Source organism: Ursus maritimus, unplaced genomic scaffold (assembly GCF_017311325.1).
Source record: "Ursus maritimus isolate PB19 unplaced genomic scaffold, ASM1731132v1 scaffold_3, whole genome shotgun sequence".
NCBI lineage: Eukaryota > Metazoa > Chordata > Mammalia > Carnivora > Ursidae > Ursus > Ursus maritimus.
This window is the reverse complement of record NW_024425563.1, coordinates 83,622,147-83,640,865: the sequence shown is the minus strand read 5'-3', so window position 1 is coordinate 83,640,865 and position 18,719 is coordinate 83,622,147. Positions and strand designations below refer to the sequence as shown.

General features: G+C 39.5%; 1 protein-coding gene across 2 annotated transcripts in view; it reads left to right on the top strand.

Annotated features, from left to right (window-relative positions):
* DNAJC2 (DnaJ heat shock protein family (Hsp40) member C2) overlaps positions 1-18,719 on the top strand; it is a 33,744-nt gene that overhangs the window by 10,290 nt on the left and 4,735 nt on the right. For both annotated transcript variants that reach the window (XM_040644341.1, XM_008686150.2), the window contains exons 4-12: positions 9,020-9,118; positions 10,184-10,325; positions 11,637-11,717; positions 12,611-12,676; positions 13,163-13,254; positions 13,338-13,459; positions 14,201-14,350; positions 17,959-18,047; positions 18,121-18,190. In XM_040644341.1, coding sequence (XP_040500275.1) covers positions 9,020-9,118; positions 10,184-10,325; positions 11,637-11,717; positions 12,611-12,676; positions 13,163-13,254; positions 13,338-13,459; positions 14,201-14,350; positions 17,959-18,047; positions 18,121-18,190 — 911 coding nt within the window. The remainder of the gene's footprint in view (positions 1-9,019; positions 9,119-10,183; positions 10,326-11,636; positions 11,718-12,610; positions 12,677-13,162; positions 13,255-13,337; positions 13,460-14,200; positions 14,351-17,958; positions 18,048-18,120; positions 18,191-18,719) is intronic.

The window sequence follows — 18,719 nt, the reverse complement described above, 5'->3', positions numbered from 1 at the left end:
AGGTTCAAAAGAAAATTTAAGTATCTCCTCATGTTGTCAGTAACATATGAAGACACTGCTTTGGGGACGTGGTGTAGGCATTGCGGAAAGAGACTAGGGAGAAATAAGTAGAATTGTGTGGAAACTGAAAACAGAGCAGAATTTAGAATTCCAGAGGTTTACGTACAATTAGAAAAACAGTAAAGCAGAGGACAACCTTGAGGAATGTTCCCAAGATTCGGAGAGAAAGAATAAAGGGATGGCAGATTTCTAAAGACCTCAGAAAAATGTCACAAACCATAATTGCAAATGAAGAAGGAAACTTACCGGTTTATAAGAAAATACATCTTGGGATTGAGAATGTTTGCGGGCATGTGACTTAGGTTTCACCGCCCAGCGCATTCACAGGAGAGCAGCGTGGGTTAGGCTGTGCTGCACAGAATCCATTTTGCCAGCAGGTGTGGAGGCGCCCTGCAGAGCTTATGGCTTTACCCCGAGGCCCTGGCCATGGAAGTAGCCTGTGCTCAGTTTCTCTAGTGCCCCGCAGTGCTGGGATCATCACACCTCTGAACTATCTCCTATGATTTGATTATAGTTCCTAGGTACATAGCTTTCAAGCCCTATCGTCTGACTCTCTCAGAGATTCTGTGAGCTGCCTAATAACGTTTAATAAATTCCTTTTCTGCTTAAACCAGCCAGAAGACAGAAATGCCTTTTCTGCAATGTTAGTAAAGAAACTGATGATATACTAGACTACTAAAAAAATGTGAGTTCAAAAAACCAAAAATGTATTTGTCAGTTTTTGAAGCCCTGCAGTATATGTAGAAATTACTAAGTTTGTTATGCCTGTAAAAAGATTTGTACACAAACGCTTATAGCAGCCTTATTCACAATATCCAAAAACTAGAAACCACCCAGTATTCACCAGCAGGATCATGGGTGAGCAAACTGCAGTATATTCATACAGTAGATTAGTACTCGGTGGTTAAAAAAAGAAGAGATAGCTAAGACATTGGGTTGAGCAGAAGAGATACAAAGACAGACTAGAATTCCATTTACATGAAGTTCAAGAGCAAAAGTTGTCTGTGGTGAAAGAAGTCATGGGGTACGGCATGGGAGTTGACTGGAAAGCGCAAAGGGAACTCGATGATGGAAATGGTCTGTACTTTCTTTGGTGGTAGTTTTAGGGTGTATACAATTGTCAAAATTCAATGTCACTTTTATTTTAATTCAGTAAAAGATGTGCTTAAACAAAAAAACAATCATTTGGGAAATCAGATATACTCTTTGGGGCCTAGAAAGTTACAAAACTTGTATTAAGAGATTCTTTTTGTAAAAGTAAAATCATTGCCTATCAAAACTTGAGGGATGGCAGTTAGAGCTGCACCATAAGTAAGTTCATTGCCTTAAACTGTTACTTTTTAAAAAGAGGTAAAAATAGGGGCGCCTGGGTGGCTCAGTCGTTAAGCATTTGCCTTTGGCTCGGGGCGTGATCCCGGAGTCCTGGGATTGAGCCCCGCTTTGGGCTCCTCTGCTGGGAGCCTGCTTCTTCCTCTCCCACTCCCCCTGCTTGTGTTCTCTGTCTCACTGGCTATCTCTCTCTCTCTGTCAAATAAATAAAATCTTAAAAAAGAAGGGGGGGGAATAAAATGGGCATCTAATTCAGATGTTTAAAAGAATAGCACTAAGGGACATGGAAAAATAGAAAAGATAAAACAGCAGCATCCCGAAGTGAATTTATAAGAAGAAAAAACAAATAGTGAAATACAGAAAGAAATCATTATAGTATGATATTTTTAATGGAGACCACTATTAAATGTAATATATTCAAAAATTTTGTTAAATGAACTTTTTTGAGAGGCACCTGGGTGGCTCAGTCAGTTAGGCTTCTGCCTTCAGCTCAGGTCAAGATAGAGCCTGGCATTGGCATTGGGCTCCTTGCTCAGCGGGGAGTCTGCTTCTCCCTCTGCCTTTGCCCCTCCCCCTGCTTGTGAGCGTGCATGAGCTCACTCTCCCTCTCTCTCTCTCTCAAATAATTTTTTGAAATTGAGGAAGAAATTTTAAAGGCAAATGTTTTTTATTTATTTTAGAGAATGCACGCGGGTGGTGAGGCAGAGGGAGAGGGAGGGAGAGAACCTCCAGCAGACTGTGTGGCGAGCATGGAGCCCAACACAGAGCTCAGTCTCTCAACCCTGAGATCATGACCTGAGCCAAAACCAAGAGTCAGATGCTTAACCGACTGAGCCACCCAGGCATCCTTAAATAGGAAGAAATTTTAAAAGTTAGGAAAGAATCACCTCCTGAAAAAAAAATGTTTTTAGGGGCACCTGGCTGGCTCAGTTGGAAGAGCATGCAATTCTTGATCTTGGGGGTTGTGAGTCGGAGCTCCACAGTGGGTATAGAGATTACTTAGATAAATTAACTTTAAAAACTATTCATAGCAACTTGAATTTAACAGCACATTAAAAGAATAATACCCACAGACAGGTAGGATTTCTCTCGGGAATCTAACTTAGGAAATATATTAATATAGCTAAATCTATAGTTTAGATAATATGTGATTTCCTAAATAGTGAAAATGTATAAAACAGTTTAATAGCCATTCTTTTTTGATAAATAGAACTTTGCAAAGAAATACAGTTAATTTCCTACTTTGGTAAGTATTTCACACCCGCAGCCAACAAATTTAACCATGTGGTTAGTGATATGACCATTAAAATCCATGGGAGAAGCTAACCTGCCTATTATTCTTTATGCTGTTTTAGGAGTGTGGTTTAGTGAATTAAGATATTAAATAAGAGAACTAATGGAAAGAAAAATATATATATTATTTGTAGGTAATACAGGCTCTACCTAGAAAACGAAAAAAAGGTTGAGTCAAGTGGCTAGATGCAGGAGAAATATCAAAAATAATAGTTTTTGGAAGTCACTATCAAATTTGTTAGGAGTGTATAATCATTTTAAAGATGATCCAGGGCTAGAATAGGTAATCATAAACAAACCCTGATTAAATTTACTATGATAAAAGAGGCATCATCACTGGAGAAGGGAAGGATTGTTAGATGTTATTAGCACTTCGAAAAATGAGAGGGTTAGATATTTACTTGAATATGTTAAAATTCTAAAAAAACTTAAAGACTTTTTTAAATTTTTCAGTTCTAACCACAGAAAATACTAATGAAACTACAAAATATATTGTTGAGTATGATAAAGTACCTTATGCGTTTATAAGTACTGAAAAAAATTATAAAGGAAATGATCAGTAAATATAAATGAAAATGACTGGTACGTATATTGTACATATATAAATTTTGTAACTGTACATATATATGACATATGTACATATACGTTATTTTATATATATGTAAAACTTCTATTTTGAGGATTTTTTCCCCATCATTTAGGGTTCCCATTAGGTTAGTTGGCAGTGAAAATCTCACATCTCAAAAAGTAGAAGTTTTACATATATATAAATAATGTATGTATATATATATGTCGTGAATATATATATATGTAGATATGTATAATGTATATATATCATACATATCACAAGGAAAATGACAACTGTATTCATAGAAAAAGCATTTTAGAAACAAATACAGTAGGTAATCACTTTTTAAATTAAAGCTGAGGTATTAAGAAAATTGAGTTTTGCTGAGCAGGAATTGAACAGGGAATTTAGGGGTCTCAGTTTTTCCATTGTAAAATTTAAAATGTGACTAGATAATCTCTAACATCCCTTCTAGTTTTAAAATTATTTTTTTTAAGATTTATAAAAAATTTTTTATTTGAGAGAGTGAGTGAGCGAAAGAGCATGAGCAGGGGGAGAAAGAGAAGCACACTCCCCACTGAGCAGGGAGCCCGACATGGGGCCCGATTCAGAGACTCCAGGATCATGACCTGAGCTGAAATCAAGAGTCAAGACGCTTAACTGGCTGAGCCACCCGAGCGCCCCAGATTATACTTAGTTTAAAAAAAAAATTCTTTTTTTTTTTTTTTTTTTTTTTGTTTTGGCAAGTTTCTTTTCTATATATCCCCCACAAGCATCACAAGCTATTTATTACTTAGTGTTACATGAGATAAAGGGTTTGGTTTTTTTTTTAAGATCTTATTTATTTATTTGACAGTGAGCACAAGCAAGGGGAGTGACAGGCTCCCTGCTCAGCAGGGAGCCCGACATGGGACTTAACTGCCTGAGCCACCCAGGCGCCCCCATGAGATAAAGGTTTTAAGTAATACATGATGTAAAACAAAAGAATGTTTTAAAATAAGTGATCACTTCCTTTAAACTCATGACTTCTGTTTAGAATCTTTTTGGCAAATGTAAAAGTGCTCAGTTATTAATACAGAGAAGGATGCTGTAAGAGTCATCAGTAAGATTCTTTAAAAACAATTTTCCTTGCCTGAAGTGTTTGCTGCAAGGGTCTTAGCTCAATTATTTTGCCACTGTGCCTTGTTAACTCTTACTCATTTGCTTGGAATTACTTCCTGTCTTCCATTCACCTGGACCAAATTCACCCATCTTTCAAAGTCATTTTACTTCTTGTGTACTGTTTTCCATAGTGGCTCTGTGAATTTACAATCCTACCGGGGCGCCTGGGTGGCTCAGTTGGTTAATTGTCTGCCTTTGGCTCAGGTCATGATCCCAGGGTCCTGGGATAAGCCCCACATCGGACTCTGCTCAGCGGGGAACCTGCTTCTCCCTCTCCCCGCTGCTCGGGCTCTCTTTCTATCAAATAAATAAATGAAGTCTTAAAAAATAATTTACAATCCTTCCAACAGTGTGTGAGGGTTCCCTTTTCTCTGCATTCTCACCAAAGCTTAGTTCTTGTCTTTTTGATAATAGCCATTCTGACTGGTGTGAGGTCGTTGTGGTTTTGAATTGCATTTCTCTGATGATTAGTGATACTGAGCATTATTTCCTGTGTCTTCTGGCCATCCATATGTCCTCTTAGAAAAATGTTCATTCAGGTTCTCTGCCTATTTTTTAATAGGATTATTTGAGGGTTTTTTGGTGTTCAGTTCTAGGAGTTCTTTATGTTTTGGATACTAACCCCTTATCAGATACATTATTTGCAAATATCTTCTCCTATTCAGTAGGTTGCCTTTTTAGGCTGTTATGTTTACATTTTTATTTGTGTCAAAGTATTTTTTTTATTTCCTCTGTGATTTCCTCTTTGACCCGTTGATTTTTTAGTAGCATGTTGTTTAGCCTCCACATGTTTGTTTTTTTCCTGTGTTTTTTTTCTGTAATTGATTTCTAGTTTCATGCCATTGTGGTTATAATAGATGCTTGGTATAATTTCTGTGTTCTTAAATTGATTGAGACTTGTTAAATGGCCTAACACGTGATTTGTGCTGGAGAATGTTCCATGTGCACTTGAGAAGAAGCGTATTGTGCCAGGGTTGGGTGGTGTTTGTTAAGTATATCTGGTCTAGTGTGTTGTCAAAGCCAGTGTTTCCTTACTAATTTTCTGTTTGGATAATTTGTCTATTGCTGTAAGTGGGGATTAAAGGCCCCTATGATTATTGTGTATTACTGTCGATTTCTTTTTATAACCAATAATTTTTTTAATATATATTTAGGTGCTCCTCTGTTGGGTATATAGATATTTACAATTGTTATATCCTATCATTGGATCGATCTCTTTATCATTAAGTAAAACCTTGTTTTGTCTGTAGTAACAGTTTTTGTTTTAACGTCAATTTTGTCTGACATAGTGTTGCTACCCCAACTTTTTTTTTTTCCACTTCTATTTGCGTGGAATATTTTTTTCAATCCCTTCACTTTCAGTCTGTGTGCGTCTTTACGGCTGAAGTGAGTCTCTTGTAGGCAGCATATAGATGGGTCTTGATGTTGTTTTTAAAGACTATTTATTTGTGGGGCGCCTGGGTGGCTCAGTCATTAAGCGTCTGCCTTCGGCTCAGGGCGTGATCCCGGCGTTCTGGGATCGAGCCTCGCATCAGGCTCCTCCGCTGGGAGCCTGCTTCCTCATCTCCCACTCCCCCTGCTTGTGTTCCCTCTCTCACTGGCTGTCTCTCTCTCTGTCAAATAAATAAATCTTTAAAAAAAAAAAAAAACATTTGAGAGGGAGAGAGAGAGAGAGAACACACAGAGGGAGAGGGTACGGGGGAAGCAGACTCCCCCCACTGAGCAGAGAGCCTGATGTGGGGCTTGATCGCAGGACCTGAGGTGAAGGCAGATGCTTAACAGACTGAGCCACCCAGGCGCACCAGTGGTTCTTGTTATTTTATCCATTCAGTCACCCTGTGTCTTTTTTGAAGCATTTAGACTATTTACATTTTAAGGGGTTATTAATAGTATGTACTTATTGCCATTTTGCCAATTGCTTCCTGGGTTGGATTTGGTTTTGGGGTGAGGTTTTGTTTGTTGTGGGGGGGAAGGTGTAGTTCTGTTTCTTTATTCCACTCATACTGTCTTCCCTCATGATGTGATGACTTTCTTTAGAGTTAGGCGTGGATTCCTTTTTCGTTTTTTGGTTTTTTTGTATCTATTAACAGGGTTTTGGTTTGTGGTTACCATGAGGTTCCTATTATGACATCCTGTGTATATAATCGTAGTCTTTGTTAAGTTGATGGTTGCTTAAGTTCAAACACATTTTAAAAGCACTCCTTTTTTACTCCCCCACATGTTTTATGTATTATGTTGTCATATCTTACATCTTTTTACTTTGTGTTATCTGTTGACTGATTTTTCTGCGTAACAATTGATTTCACTACTTTTGTCCTTTTACCTTCATACTGGCTTTATAGGTGATCTGTCTTCACTGTATGTTTGCTTTTATCAATGAAGTTTTGTTTTCACCATTTTCTTCAAGTTATGGCCTATTCTTTTCACTTAAAGAATTCCCTTTAACATTTCTTGCAAGGCTGGTTTAGTGGTGATAGACTCCTTCATGTTTTGTTTGTCTTGCAGACTCTTTATCTCTCCTTTCATTCTGAATGATAACCTTGCTCAGTACAGTATTCTTGGTTGTAGGTTTTTTCCCAGCACTTTGAATATATCATGCTACATTCTTCTGACCTGCAAAGTTTCTGCTGAAAAATCATCCTTATCGAGTTCCCCTTGTAACTGTTTCCTTTACTCTCGATGCTTTTAAGATTCCCTGTTTATCTTTAATTTTTGCTATTTAAATTATTATGCATTGGGGTAGACCTTCTTTGTTTCATTCTCCCTTTGTGGGACCCCCTTTGTGTTCTAGAGCTGGATATCGTTTCCTTACAGGTTGGAGAAATTTTCAGCCGTTATTTCTTCAAATAAGCTTTCTGCCCCTATCTCTGTCCTTCTGTGACCCCTGTAATGCAGATGTTCTTATACTTGATGCTGTTGCAGAGGTCCCTTAACATATCATTTTTTAAAAATTTTTAAAAGATTGATTGATTTATCAGAATGAGAGAGAGAAAGCACAAGCAGGGGGAGTGGCAGGCAGAGGGAGACGCAGGCTCCCTGCTGAGCAGAGCCCGATTAGGACTCGATTCCAGGACCCTGGGATCAAGACCTGAGCCAAAGACAGATGCTTAACCAACTGAGCCACCCAGGTGTCCCACATAGCCTCATTTTTTAAATTCTTTTTTTCTTTTTGCTCTTCGGCTTGGTTGCTTCCCATTACCCTGTCCTCCTGATCACTGATCCATTCTTCTGCATCCTCTAATCTGGCATTAATTCCCTCTAGTTTGTTTTTCATATTTTCTCTCTCTTTGTTGAAGTACTCACTGAATCATCCACTCTTCAATCCAGCGAATATTGTTATAACCATTACTTTGAGCCTTTAATCAGGTTGAATACTTATTTCCATTTTGTTTAGTAGTTCTTTTTTCTTGGGTTTTGTTTTGAACTTTCATTTGGATCATATTCCTGTCTCCTCAGTTTGTGTGACTCTCTGTGTGTCTGTATTAGGTAAGTCATCTCCCTCTCTTGTCCTTGAAAGTAGTGGCCTTATGTAAAACGTGTCCTGTGGCGCCCGGTAGTGCATTTCCCCCACCCTGGTCACCAGGCCCAGGCCCTCCCGAAATATTTTGTGTGGGGGCTGCAGGCACCCTTCTGATGTAGACTGGTCCAAGCCTACTGTGGGTGCAGTGGTAGGCACGGCTTGCCCCCAGCACAGCTGGTTTAGAGGTCAAGCTACAAGTGTTGCAGGTGTGCTGGTGGATGCGGCTGCCCTCCCTCCTTTGTCCACATTTGGTTTGGAGAGGCACTGGTTCTGACTGAGGCTCCCTACCAGGTGTGGTGGGATGGGAGCCACTTGGGATGGACACCTTTGGGTGGGGGGTTCTACAGGGGACCATGGGGTGGGGCAAGTAGTGTTAGCAAGGTAGATGGAGAGTGTCACAACTGGCTTCCACCAGCATCGGGCAGTAAGGCTGAAGGAGGACAGGGAAAATGGCACCTGCCCACACTTCTCTTTCTGGAGAAAGTTCCTGCAGATTCCTGCTCTTCTGGCACATGCCCTATAATTAGTCAATAAATCCCTGTCACGTATAACCCACGTGCTTTTCAAATTGCTCCCTCTGTGCTGGGTCTCAGAATGAGTGATACAGTGCACTGGCCCTTTAAAAGCAGAGTCTCAGTATAGCCTTCCAACTCCTGGAGTGGAGCCCCACTGATTTTCAAAGCTAGATGTTATGGGAGCTCCTCTTCCCTGTGTGAAACTCCAGGGCAAGGGTGCCCAGTAGGGGCTTGATCCCCCACTCCTCAGGGAGGACCTCTGCACCTGTGATATCCTTCCTTCAGCCCCAGTGGGTTGCCACACTGCGGATTTGGTTCCAGACTACGTCTCTTCCTCTCTTTGCCTGTCAGTGTGGCTTTTTCTTTACCTCTTTAGCTCTGGAGAAGCTGTTCTGTTGGTCTTCAGGGCCTTCTCAGAGTGAGTTCCACTGTATGTGGTTGCAGTCTTGGTAGGTTCGTGGGCGGAGATGAGCTCAGGGTCCTCCTACACCGCCATTTTCCCAAGCTCCTCATCTTTATTTTTAGTTTTGATGCATAAAGTGACAAATTGTCTAAATCTGGCTTGTTTTGTAGATAAAGCAATGGTTTTAAAACATCACCCAGACAAACGGAAAGCAGCTGGTGAACCAATAAAAGAAGGAGATAATGACTACTTCACTTGCATAACTAAAGGTAAGAAAATACTTTGGAGTCAGGAATTTCTAATAGTGATGATTATTTATTAAGTGCTGGGAATGGATTTCTAGTGTATATTCTGTAGTTAACTATACCATGACATTTGAAAACATTTTCAGTTATATCTGGTTGTTTCTGATAAACTGCCCCAGAGCCTCACTACAACAAAGTGAGGTTCTCCCAACCAGCAGCGTCCGCAGTACCTGGCAGCTTTTCGGGAACGCAGCAGCTTGGCCCCCACCCCAGGTCTGCTGACACAGTCTGCATTTTAATGAAATCATCAGGTGATTCTTAGGAGAAGCTCATCCTAGAGTTAATTCATCGTAAGTGTTATGTCTAACAAGAATACTAATTTCTCCATTTCATATACTTTGTAGGACTAAATTGTCCCTCAGATGTTTTGATAATTTAAATCCAAAAATTGATTATATCCTGCTATGGACCCTAAGACAGTTGATTGCTGTTTGCATAGCCATGTCTTCATTAAGCAAATTAATATAGGTTGTTGCCATTTCTAAATGTGTCCTTAAATGTGATTTTACTCTCAACTCGGGGCTTGAATGCACGACCCCGAGGTCAAGACCTGAGCTGAGATCAAGAGTCGGGTGCTTAACCAACTGAGCCACCCAGGTGCCCCTAATTTTACATTTTGGTGGTAAAATTTTAAAATTGTGTACATACCTTTCAAACTTACTCTCTTTGGCCCATTCTTACACAGTGCTCAAGATGCTAAAGATTCTTTGATTTTTTTTACAACCTTGGAATCTAACGGTTAATTTTCTATGTCTTTTTCCTCGGAGTCATGCATTCTTAAGGGTTGACTAACCATTGTTTTGTTATGCGCCTTCCAGAAGAGATTGTGAAGGAAATTGTGAAGTGAGATTATATCCCAGTAGTGCTGGAGGTGTCATTACCCAGATTCAGTCTCTTCCTGCCCACAAGCACACAAAATTTTTAAATATGAAAAATAATAACTTTTTTTTAAAGAAGGGGATTTTTTTTTTTCCTCACAGGAAAAAAATGTAGAGTCATGGTAATTTGACCTTACCATTTTTTCCTCAGCGTATGAAATGTTATCTGATCCAGTGAAAAGACGGGCATTCAACAGTGTAGATCCTACTTTTGATAACTCAGTTCCTTCTAAAAGTGAAGCAAAGGACAATTTCTTCGAAGTGTTTTCCCCAGTGTTTGAAAGGAATTCTAGGTGAGTTAAGGGATCCCCTTGTGATTGTAATGCTATATCGGCTTGCTGCATGCGCTTCCAGACGTCTGCGTCGTTCCTCTGATAAAGAGTTTTTGCTCTCTTCCTCCTTCTCTACAGAGTTGAGCTCCTCTGGTGAACGTACTGCTCTTAATTTATTTAGCTCTCTGAACAGAAGTTCTGCCTTTCCATGGCGAGATTCCTTTACACCTCATGGGATGTTTTTCTTTTAGATTTCCCTTGTGGGGAAAGAACAATGGCTGACTTTATGTAGTGTGATATTATTATTTAGGTGACGGTAATTTCCCATTCTTTTGCTTCCCCTTTACTAATGTGCATGTACTCTGGCCCCTTATCATTTGATAAAGCTTTTGTTCTTTCTGAACTGAGCTGTTTCTTGGAGCATTTCATCATCAGAAGGTGCTCTGACAAAGGATGATCTAAAGTCAGTTTTTAAATAGTATGTATCAATATTCTACATTTTTTGGTTCCATCTGCACTGGAAGGTTTCCTTAGAGCACAGCGTGGCTGCACATCGGCATCGCCTGGAGAGCTCGAAGAACTCCTGATGGCTGTGTGCCACCCGGAGAGATTGTGCTTTAGCTGTGATTTCGATTTAATGAGCTTGGAATGTCTGTCGGCATTTAAATACCCAGGTGATCCTAATGTGCAGTCAGGTTTGAGGCCCACTTCATTGGCTTAGTGCAGCTTAGTATTTTCTCCACCCATTCTCATTTTTGTTTTGTCATAGTGTTGAAGGTGGTAAAAACAAAATAGTGTAATATATTCTGTTGTGGAATGGCTTCCTAGAGTGGAAAACATGGGTCAGTAACAGCCTCAGGATCCTTTCAGAGATGATGGGTGAGGTGTTGAACTGAGAAGTCTGACTCATGGGGGGGTGGTCATGGTGACGAAGGGGTGGGAGTCATCTCTCTGAAGTAACATTTTTTAAAAATCTGGGCCTACAGGTTGCTTCTGTAACTGGCTGTTTAGAGGCAGGAGTGAGTGTGCCTGGGCGAGGCGGCTAGCGCCTGATTTTCCTATCCAGTGTGGCAGCTGCTAATTCATGGAGCTGAAGACCACCTGACGATGAGAACACTGTGTCATTGTTTTCTTCCCAACCCGGTCAACCCTTCTCCTCTCGCGCTGCACCTGCATTGTTCAATACCCCACTGCGGATCTTCCAGCACCATCTCTTAGTTGTAGGGAAGGGAGATTATAGGGGCTTGGTAAAAATGGTTTTTTAATAAATTAGCTTGTCTGTTGACCGTTACACAGAATTTTAAACTGAATTTTTCTCTTTTAATGTTTCAGATGGTCAAATAAAAAAAATGTCCCTAAACTTGGTGATATGAATTCATCATTTGAAGATGTAGATGCATTTTATTCTTTCTGGTAAGTGAATACACTGTTTCTATGATGCTTCCCTTTTTTAAAAGGATAATTATTCAATATTTGCTTGTTCATAAATTAACTGAAGGATAGAATCACAGAACCTTTTCTGAACAAAAGCACTCTATTCAGAAATAATCATAAAGGTTTTCGTATGGTGCTATATTATCTCCTATGTGATGTTTGGGTTTTCATGATTTTCTAATCTGTTTTCTAATAATCAGATCTCTAGATGTCAAGAATACTATATTGGTAAAAAAAAAAGTGGAAATTAAGGAGCCATTTAATTTCAATAAAAATAAATACCTTTGCATTTTCTTGCTAATAAAAATACTTGAATACATGAGGAAGGCAGTGCTGCTTTGTCTCTGTAACTAATACACTAGTGTTTAATAAACACTATATTCATGGGCAATTCATAATTGTGCTATCTTTTCTCCTTAAGTATCTGGTGAATGAAAGCATAAGATAAATGTGAAACAAAAATATCCAAATTTAGCTGGACCAGTTGTAGTTGCTTTTTCCCTTCAGGTGATACAAATCAGAGATGCAGTAGCCACTTTGAGGGTTTCCTTAAGACTTGACAGACTAGGACAGGTGAAGGTAGGGAGAACTTTAACAAGTCCCAGGCAAGAGAGAAAGCTAATGGAGATGGCAGGGAGCTGTGATTTTAAGTTAGGGGTGATGAATGTACTTCTAGATTCTCATACCAAGTACAGTGTCATTTAAGAAAGAGGAAGCATCGTGTTCGTTCCACCAGTGGGGGGTGGGGATCTACTAAGACAGACTCATCCACTTGCCATTAATGTTTCTTAGAATTACGTGCATGTAACTTAATTTTAAAAGGAAGATTTTTTTCATTTATTTTGGCTTAATTTTGTTTTTATTTATATTAGGTATAATTTTGATTCTTGGAGAGAATTTTCTTACTTAGATGAAGAAGAAAAAGAAAAAGCAGAATGGTATGTATGTAAGTCACTAATAAAGGAAGACAGTTATTTGGTTCCCTGTTGTGATGTTGTATAAATATACTGCATGTATTTTCTTAAGTAATTTTCTTTGTGTATGCTTTTTTGAGTTTTTTAGTAGTATTTTGAAATCCCATCTCACAAGTTAAACTAGATGAGGCCAAATCAATAGTTGGTTATGATATGCTTAAGAAATTGCCAAGAAATATAATTGTCACAAAAGCTCAATTCAGCAAATTATTTTTCTTCTGTTTGCTTAACTGGTTTTAGTTTTCCACATGTGCATAGGGAAATGCTTTTGACATGAATATGCCCCCCAAAAAATCAACCAAAATTAAGTAGAATCACCCTTTAACTAATGTTATAGTGACATGGCATTTTAACTTTCTCAGACATTATTTACATATAAACTTATAAAATATTACATTTTCCAGTGATACCATCTATAATCAATAGTTTGCAATATTTTCTATTTTATAGTCGTGATGAGAGGAGATGGATTGAAAAGCAGAACAGAGCAACAAGGGCACAGAGAAAAAAAGAAGAAATGAATAGAATAAGAACATTAGTTGGTAAGCATAACTGATACTTTTTAAAAGGTTCTTTAATTAAATACTGGATGTTGAAAAAGTTAACTTTTTTTTTTTTCTGGTAGACAATGCGTATAGCTGTGATCCAAGAATAAAAAAATTTAAGGAAGAAGAAAAAGCCAAAAAAGAAGCAGAAAAGAAAGCAAAGGCAGAAGCAAAACGGAAGGAGCAAGAAGCTAAAGAAAAAGTAAGATGAGAAAGCTGGATTTTAAGTGTTCATAAAATCTTTAATCCTCAGATATATTTAAAAAGCTATCATTTTGAGGGGCGCCTTGGTGGCTCAGTTGGTTAAGCGTCCGGCTCTTGATCTCAGGGTCATGAGTTCAAGTCCTGTGTTGGACTGTAGGCTGGGTATGGAGCCTACTTTAAAAAAACAAAATGAAACAAAACAACTGTAATCTTGTAGTAGAGATTTAGGTGCTACATGAATGAATCTTGATACTTTGGTACCATTGATACTTACAGGCATATTCCTTGCAGCAAATTTTTTTTTAAAGACTTTTTATTTATTTATATGACAGAGAGAGACAGCCAGCAAGAGAGGGAACACAGGGGGAGTGGGAGAGGAAGAAGCAGGCTCCAGCGGAGGAGCCTGACGTGGGACTCGATCCCAGAACGCCGGGATCACGCCCCGAGCCGAAGGCAGACGCTTAACGACTGAGCCACCCAGGCGCCCCTGCAGCAAATTTTTATTAAGTAAAAACATATATATTCCTTTAATACTATGCTTATTTCTAATGTGCCTGTTTTACATTACTACTAAATGTAGAACTGTACCAGCTGCTTTTCTCAGTTTAACCTTCAGTCTTCAATAAATTGACATGTGCCCTTTTTTCCTAATTTAAAGGTTGAATTTTTTGAATAAGATTATAGACATTTAGAAATCTGAATTTTCTTACTAAAATGATTTTATTTTCCATTATTAAAGCAAAGACAAGCTGAATTAGAAGCTGCTCGGTTAGCTAAAGAAAAAGAAGAGGAGGAAATTCGACAACAGGCATTATTGGCGAAGAAGGAAAAAGATATCCAGAAAAAAGCCATTAAGAAGGAAAGGCAAAAACTTCGAAACTCATGCAAGGTACGTCAGACTGTGTGAGAACCAACTCTAGGTAACAAATCCAATTGCTGGGGCGCCTGGGTGGCACAGCGGTTAAGCGTCTGCCTTCGGCTCAGGGCGTGATCCCGGCGTTCTGGGATCGGGCCCCACATCAGGCTCCTCCGCTATGAGCCTGCTTCTTCCTCTCCCACTCCCCCTGCTTGTGTTCCCTCTCTCGCTGGCTGTCTCTATCTCTGTCGAATAGATAAATAAAATCTTTAAAAAAAAAAAAAAAAAACAAATCCAATTGCTGATTAAACTTAGTATTTCTTTTCTTATACCATATAAATATAATTAAACTGTTATATACATTTTATCTCATTTAAAGATCTTAAATGCTTTTAAATTCACTTTTTAAAAAATTTCATGTGTGCATATTTCAGTATGCAAATGTGGTAATTGGTGTTTTGACATAAACATGCTATTTTCAAACCTAAAAAAAAACAAACCTTGCTCAGTATTCTGATAGTCCACATTTATCTCTTTGATTATCCCTACAATGTCTTTGTATGGGTGGTTTATTCAACTTAGGATCTAAATAGAATCATTCCAAAGGCTCCAGTTGTGTGTCTCCCAGTTGTCTGTAACAGATCCCCCCACCATCACCATCTCCTCTCCTTCTCGCATTGCCATTCATTTGTTGCAAAAACCAGATCATTTGTTCTGATGATGTCCCTTAGTTTGGTTTTGGCTGGTTGCTTCCTTAATGGTGTAAAATCAATATTTATCTTAGAAGAAGTTCTTTTGGAAGTTAAACTTGGGTTCCTTTTAGGAATCTGAAAGGTTTCATTTTTATCGAAATGGATATCATTTGGGGGAGTACTGGTAGCTTGCATTCAGATAGTTTTCACTGAAAAAGATTGACCAAAAAATCCCAGAAGTATTCAAATGTAGTTTTGTCTAAGAGCTGTTCTTAACATTTGAAGCTGGTAGAGTCAGGGACCAGTATTGTTCCTTATCAGATAGCACTGAATGAATAAATTAATGAACTGCCAAGCTGTAGGGAGACAGTATTGTATACCGTACCATAAATGCTTACTATGTGCAGAAACATTCTCTTTCATGTCGTTGTCCAGAGGCCCTAGATATTGGATCTATATTTTAATATATGCCGTCCTAAATCTTCAGTTAATATAATATAATTGAAATTAACCTGCCCCATCAGCAGGCTTTGAAGGAGGTTTAACCAAAATACAAGCACAGGTGGTCACTTCAGGCTTTTGGTCTGTAAGAGGAAACAAAATAGAAGAAAATGAAGTATTTTCCTCAGATTTCACCCAGAAAATTGTTTTGAGAAGGATGCATTTTATCATAGTGGTAAAGAGTTGGGGCTGAGAGCAAGCTGCCTGGGTTTGAAGTCATTCTCTATTAGACACTTACTGTCTGTGGGCTCTCAGGTTACTTCACCCCCTTTGTGCCCCAGTTTCCTCACCTATACAGTAGCTGAAACAGTACCTATTAATAGAATTAGGGAGTTTAAATGAGATCGTTCACAGTAGTACTTAGCACATGGGCATGTAATGAGAGATCCGCAAAGACTCTGAAAGACCAGGTAGAAAGCTGGAATAGTTCTTAGAGATGTCGCATAAATGAGGGTAAATGTTCTGGCATTAGGTAACTGTTTTATTGCTCCTTTCCAGGATGAGTTATTATTCATTTATCAGATATCTGGTGAGCACTTGCTATGTGCTAAGCAGTTACAATTGATGTAGATATAATGATGATATGGTCCTTACCTTCCAGAAATCTGGTTAATGGTGGAGAATTAAAAGTAAACACTTTAAGATGAGTACTAGCAAGAGAGGTACCAAAAATGTAGTCAAGGAGGGCTTCCTGGATCTGGTAGGATTTAACCAGCTGAAGCAGCGTATGCTTGAGATCAGAGATGAGAGAGGTCAGGGAGCAGGGGAGGAAGGCAGAGATCCAGGAAGCGCAGGTTAAACGAGCCAGAGGCAGCTGTGAAGAGGTAAGGAGCTGGGTCTTGAAGGACGTTACATGTCTTGCTAGTTCGTACCTGCTACTGAGTTGGTTGGTTTCAGTCAGGATGATGAGAGAAGACCAGAGGCAGAGACAGTCGGGAGTCTTTTGCCATAATCCCGGTGAAAGAGAGTATTGTGCCTTTAACTGAGAGAGGGTGGGAATAGAAAAGGTGGAGGAAATGAACCGGTGTTCGGGAGGTGGGATAGACTGCTGCCTGTGTGCCACTGATTGTATGTTGGAGGTGGTTAATAAAGGAGGATTTAGGTATGTTCTGGTTTCCTGCATGGGGCACTGGGTGGATGATGGTATAATTCAGTGAAATAGAAAACAAAGAAGAAAAAGCTGAAAGGAAATGATGAGTTCAGAACTGTTTACTGCCATTCCCACCTGCTCCAGTTGACTTCAGTTTAGGGCATGTTGAGCACATGAGATGCTCAGATGGAAATTCTGAGTGGGTGGTTGGCTGTACAAGTCTGGAGTGCAAGAGTGAGATCACTAAAGTCTTCCCTGTCTCAGTGCCACTAGGAACCATGTGAGTAGATCACCCAGAGAGGGTTAAGAGGGAGGAGGGTGGAGGATGCAAACACCCTAGTGAAGGTACTGATAGAGGAAGAGAGCCTGGGAAGGAGCGACCCAGACAGGTAGGAAGAAAATCAGCAGGGGCGCCTGGGTGGCTCAGTCATTGAGTGTCTGCCTTCGGCTCAGGGCGTGATCCCGGCATTCTGGGATCGAGCCCCACATCAGGCTCCTCCTCTGGGAGCCTGCTTCTTCCTCTCCTACTCCCCCTGCTTGTGTTCCCTCTCTCGCTGGCTGTCTCTCTCTCTGTTGAATGAATAAATAAAATCTTTAAAAAAAAAAAAAAATCAGCAGTGCTTTGAGACACTAGGGAAGGGTCAGCAGTAAAGCAGCACTGGGACCTTAGCGAGAGCCAGAGTGCATGGATTAAGGACATTAATTAATTAATGTCTCCATTAAGGAATGGGAGACATTGCACACACTCGTTAGTTAATCATAATTTTTCTTATACCCCCTGTTCTTAACACATTACATTATCTTTAATTACACATTTATTTTTTTTAAAGGTTTTATTCAGCTTTCCTTTTTTTTTTTTTTTTTTTTGGAACAGAGAGAGAGACAGAGGGAACACCAGGGAGAGTGGGAGAGGGAGAAAGCAGGCTTCCCGCTGAGCAGGGAGCCTGATGTGGGGCTCGATCCCAGGACCCAGGCGCTTAACAACTGAGCCACCCAGCCGCCCCTATAATTGCACATTTAAAGCACAAAGAGAATAGGCAGCCCAACAAAGAGAATTTTGAGTCATCGTACAGAATTTGATTCTTAAGTGGTTCTCTGGGGAATCATTCTTTTATAACATCCAGAGATCGATCTTCCACACCATCACCTTTTTTCTGACCCCCCATCCTCTTGGTAATGGCTTTTTATTGCCAAAGGGTCAGGGAGGGCCTGGGGGCATGGCTGTTAATGTTTAGAAGGCCGTACACTCACCGCAGGAATCTCTCGAGGACTTAATATTTTGCAGTTGTGTTTATGGACATATTCTTCAGTGTCTGTAGTTTTTTAAAAGATAAAAATATTTGTGTTTGTGCTTCTAGACCTGGAATCACTTCTCTGACAATGAGGCAGAGCGGGTTAAAATGATGGAAGAAGTGGAAAAACTTTGTGATCGGCTTGAACTAGCAAGGTATAGCTATAGGAGTGCTGTTGAAGCCTTGTCTTGGGCTTGGGATAAAGTCTGACCCCCTTTTTTCCTTTAGCTTACAGTGCTTGAATGAAACACTCACATCATCTACAAAAGAAGTAGGAAAGGCTGCTCTGGAAAAACAGGTAATAGAACACATCACTTCTACCTTTATTTAGCATTTAATTCTGCTTATAGTGTTGCTTTCACCTCAGTATTTATTTCCCTACCTCACATGTAAGGTACGAGTAAGGGCAAGGAATCTCCTTTCTCTTTGTGTCCTCCGGTATGTTTCAGTAAGTGCTATTGTTACTTTAAACTGGATTTAGTCTGTAAAGTTGTTACTGTGTAACATGTATTTGATTTAGGGTATCTATAGCATATTAATCGTTTTTTCAAAGTCACTGTTAGAAAAAATAATTGTTTTGACTATTCCTTGCGCATCTTTGTAGGATAGTAACATTTAGAACCAAAAGAAATCTATGTTCTGTCTAGTGTACACCTTTTATTTTACAGATGAGGAAACAGGCCCAGAAATTCAATTCAGTGTAACAAGTATTAGTGCCTACAATATATAGCACTGTGCCTAGGTAGTTTGCAAAAATGCCTCATGCTCTTGCTGCTTCAAAGGAGTTCAGGAACAGTTACGCTGAAGAGAAGAGGCCTGAGGACCGG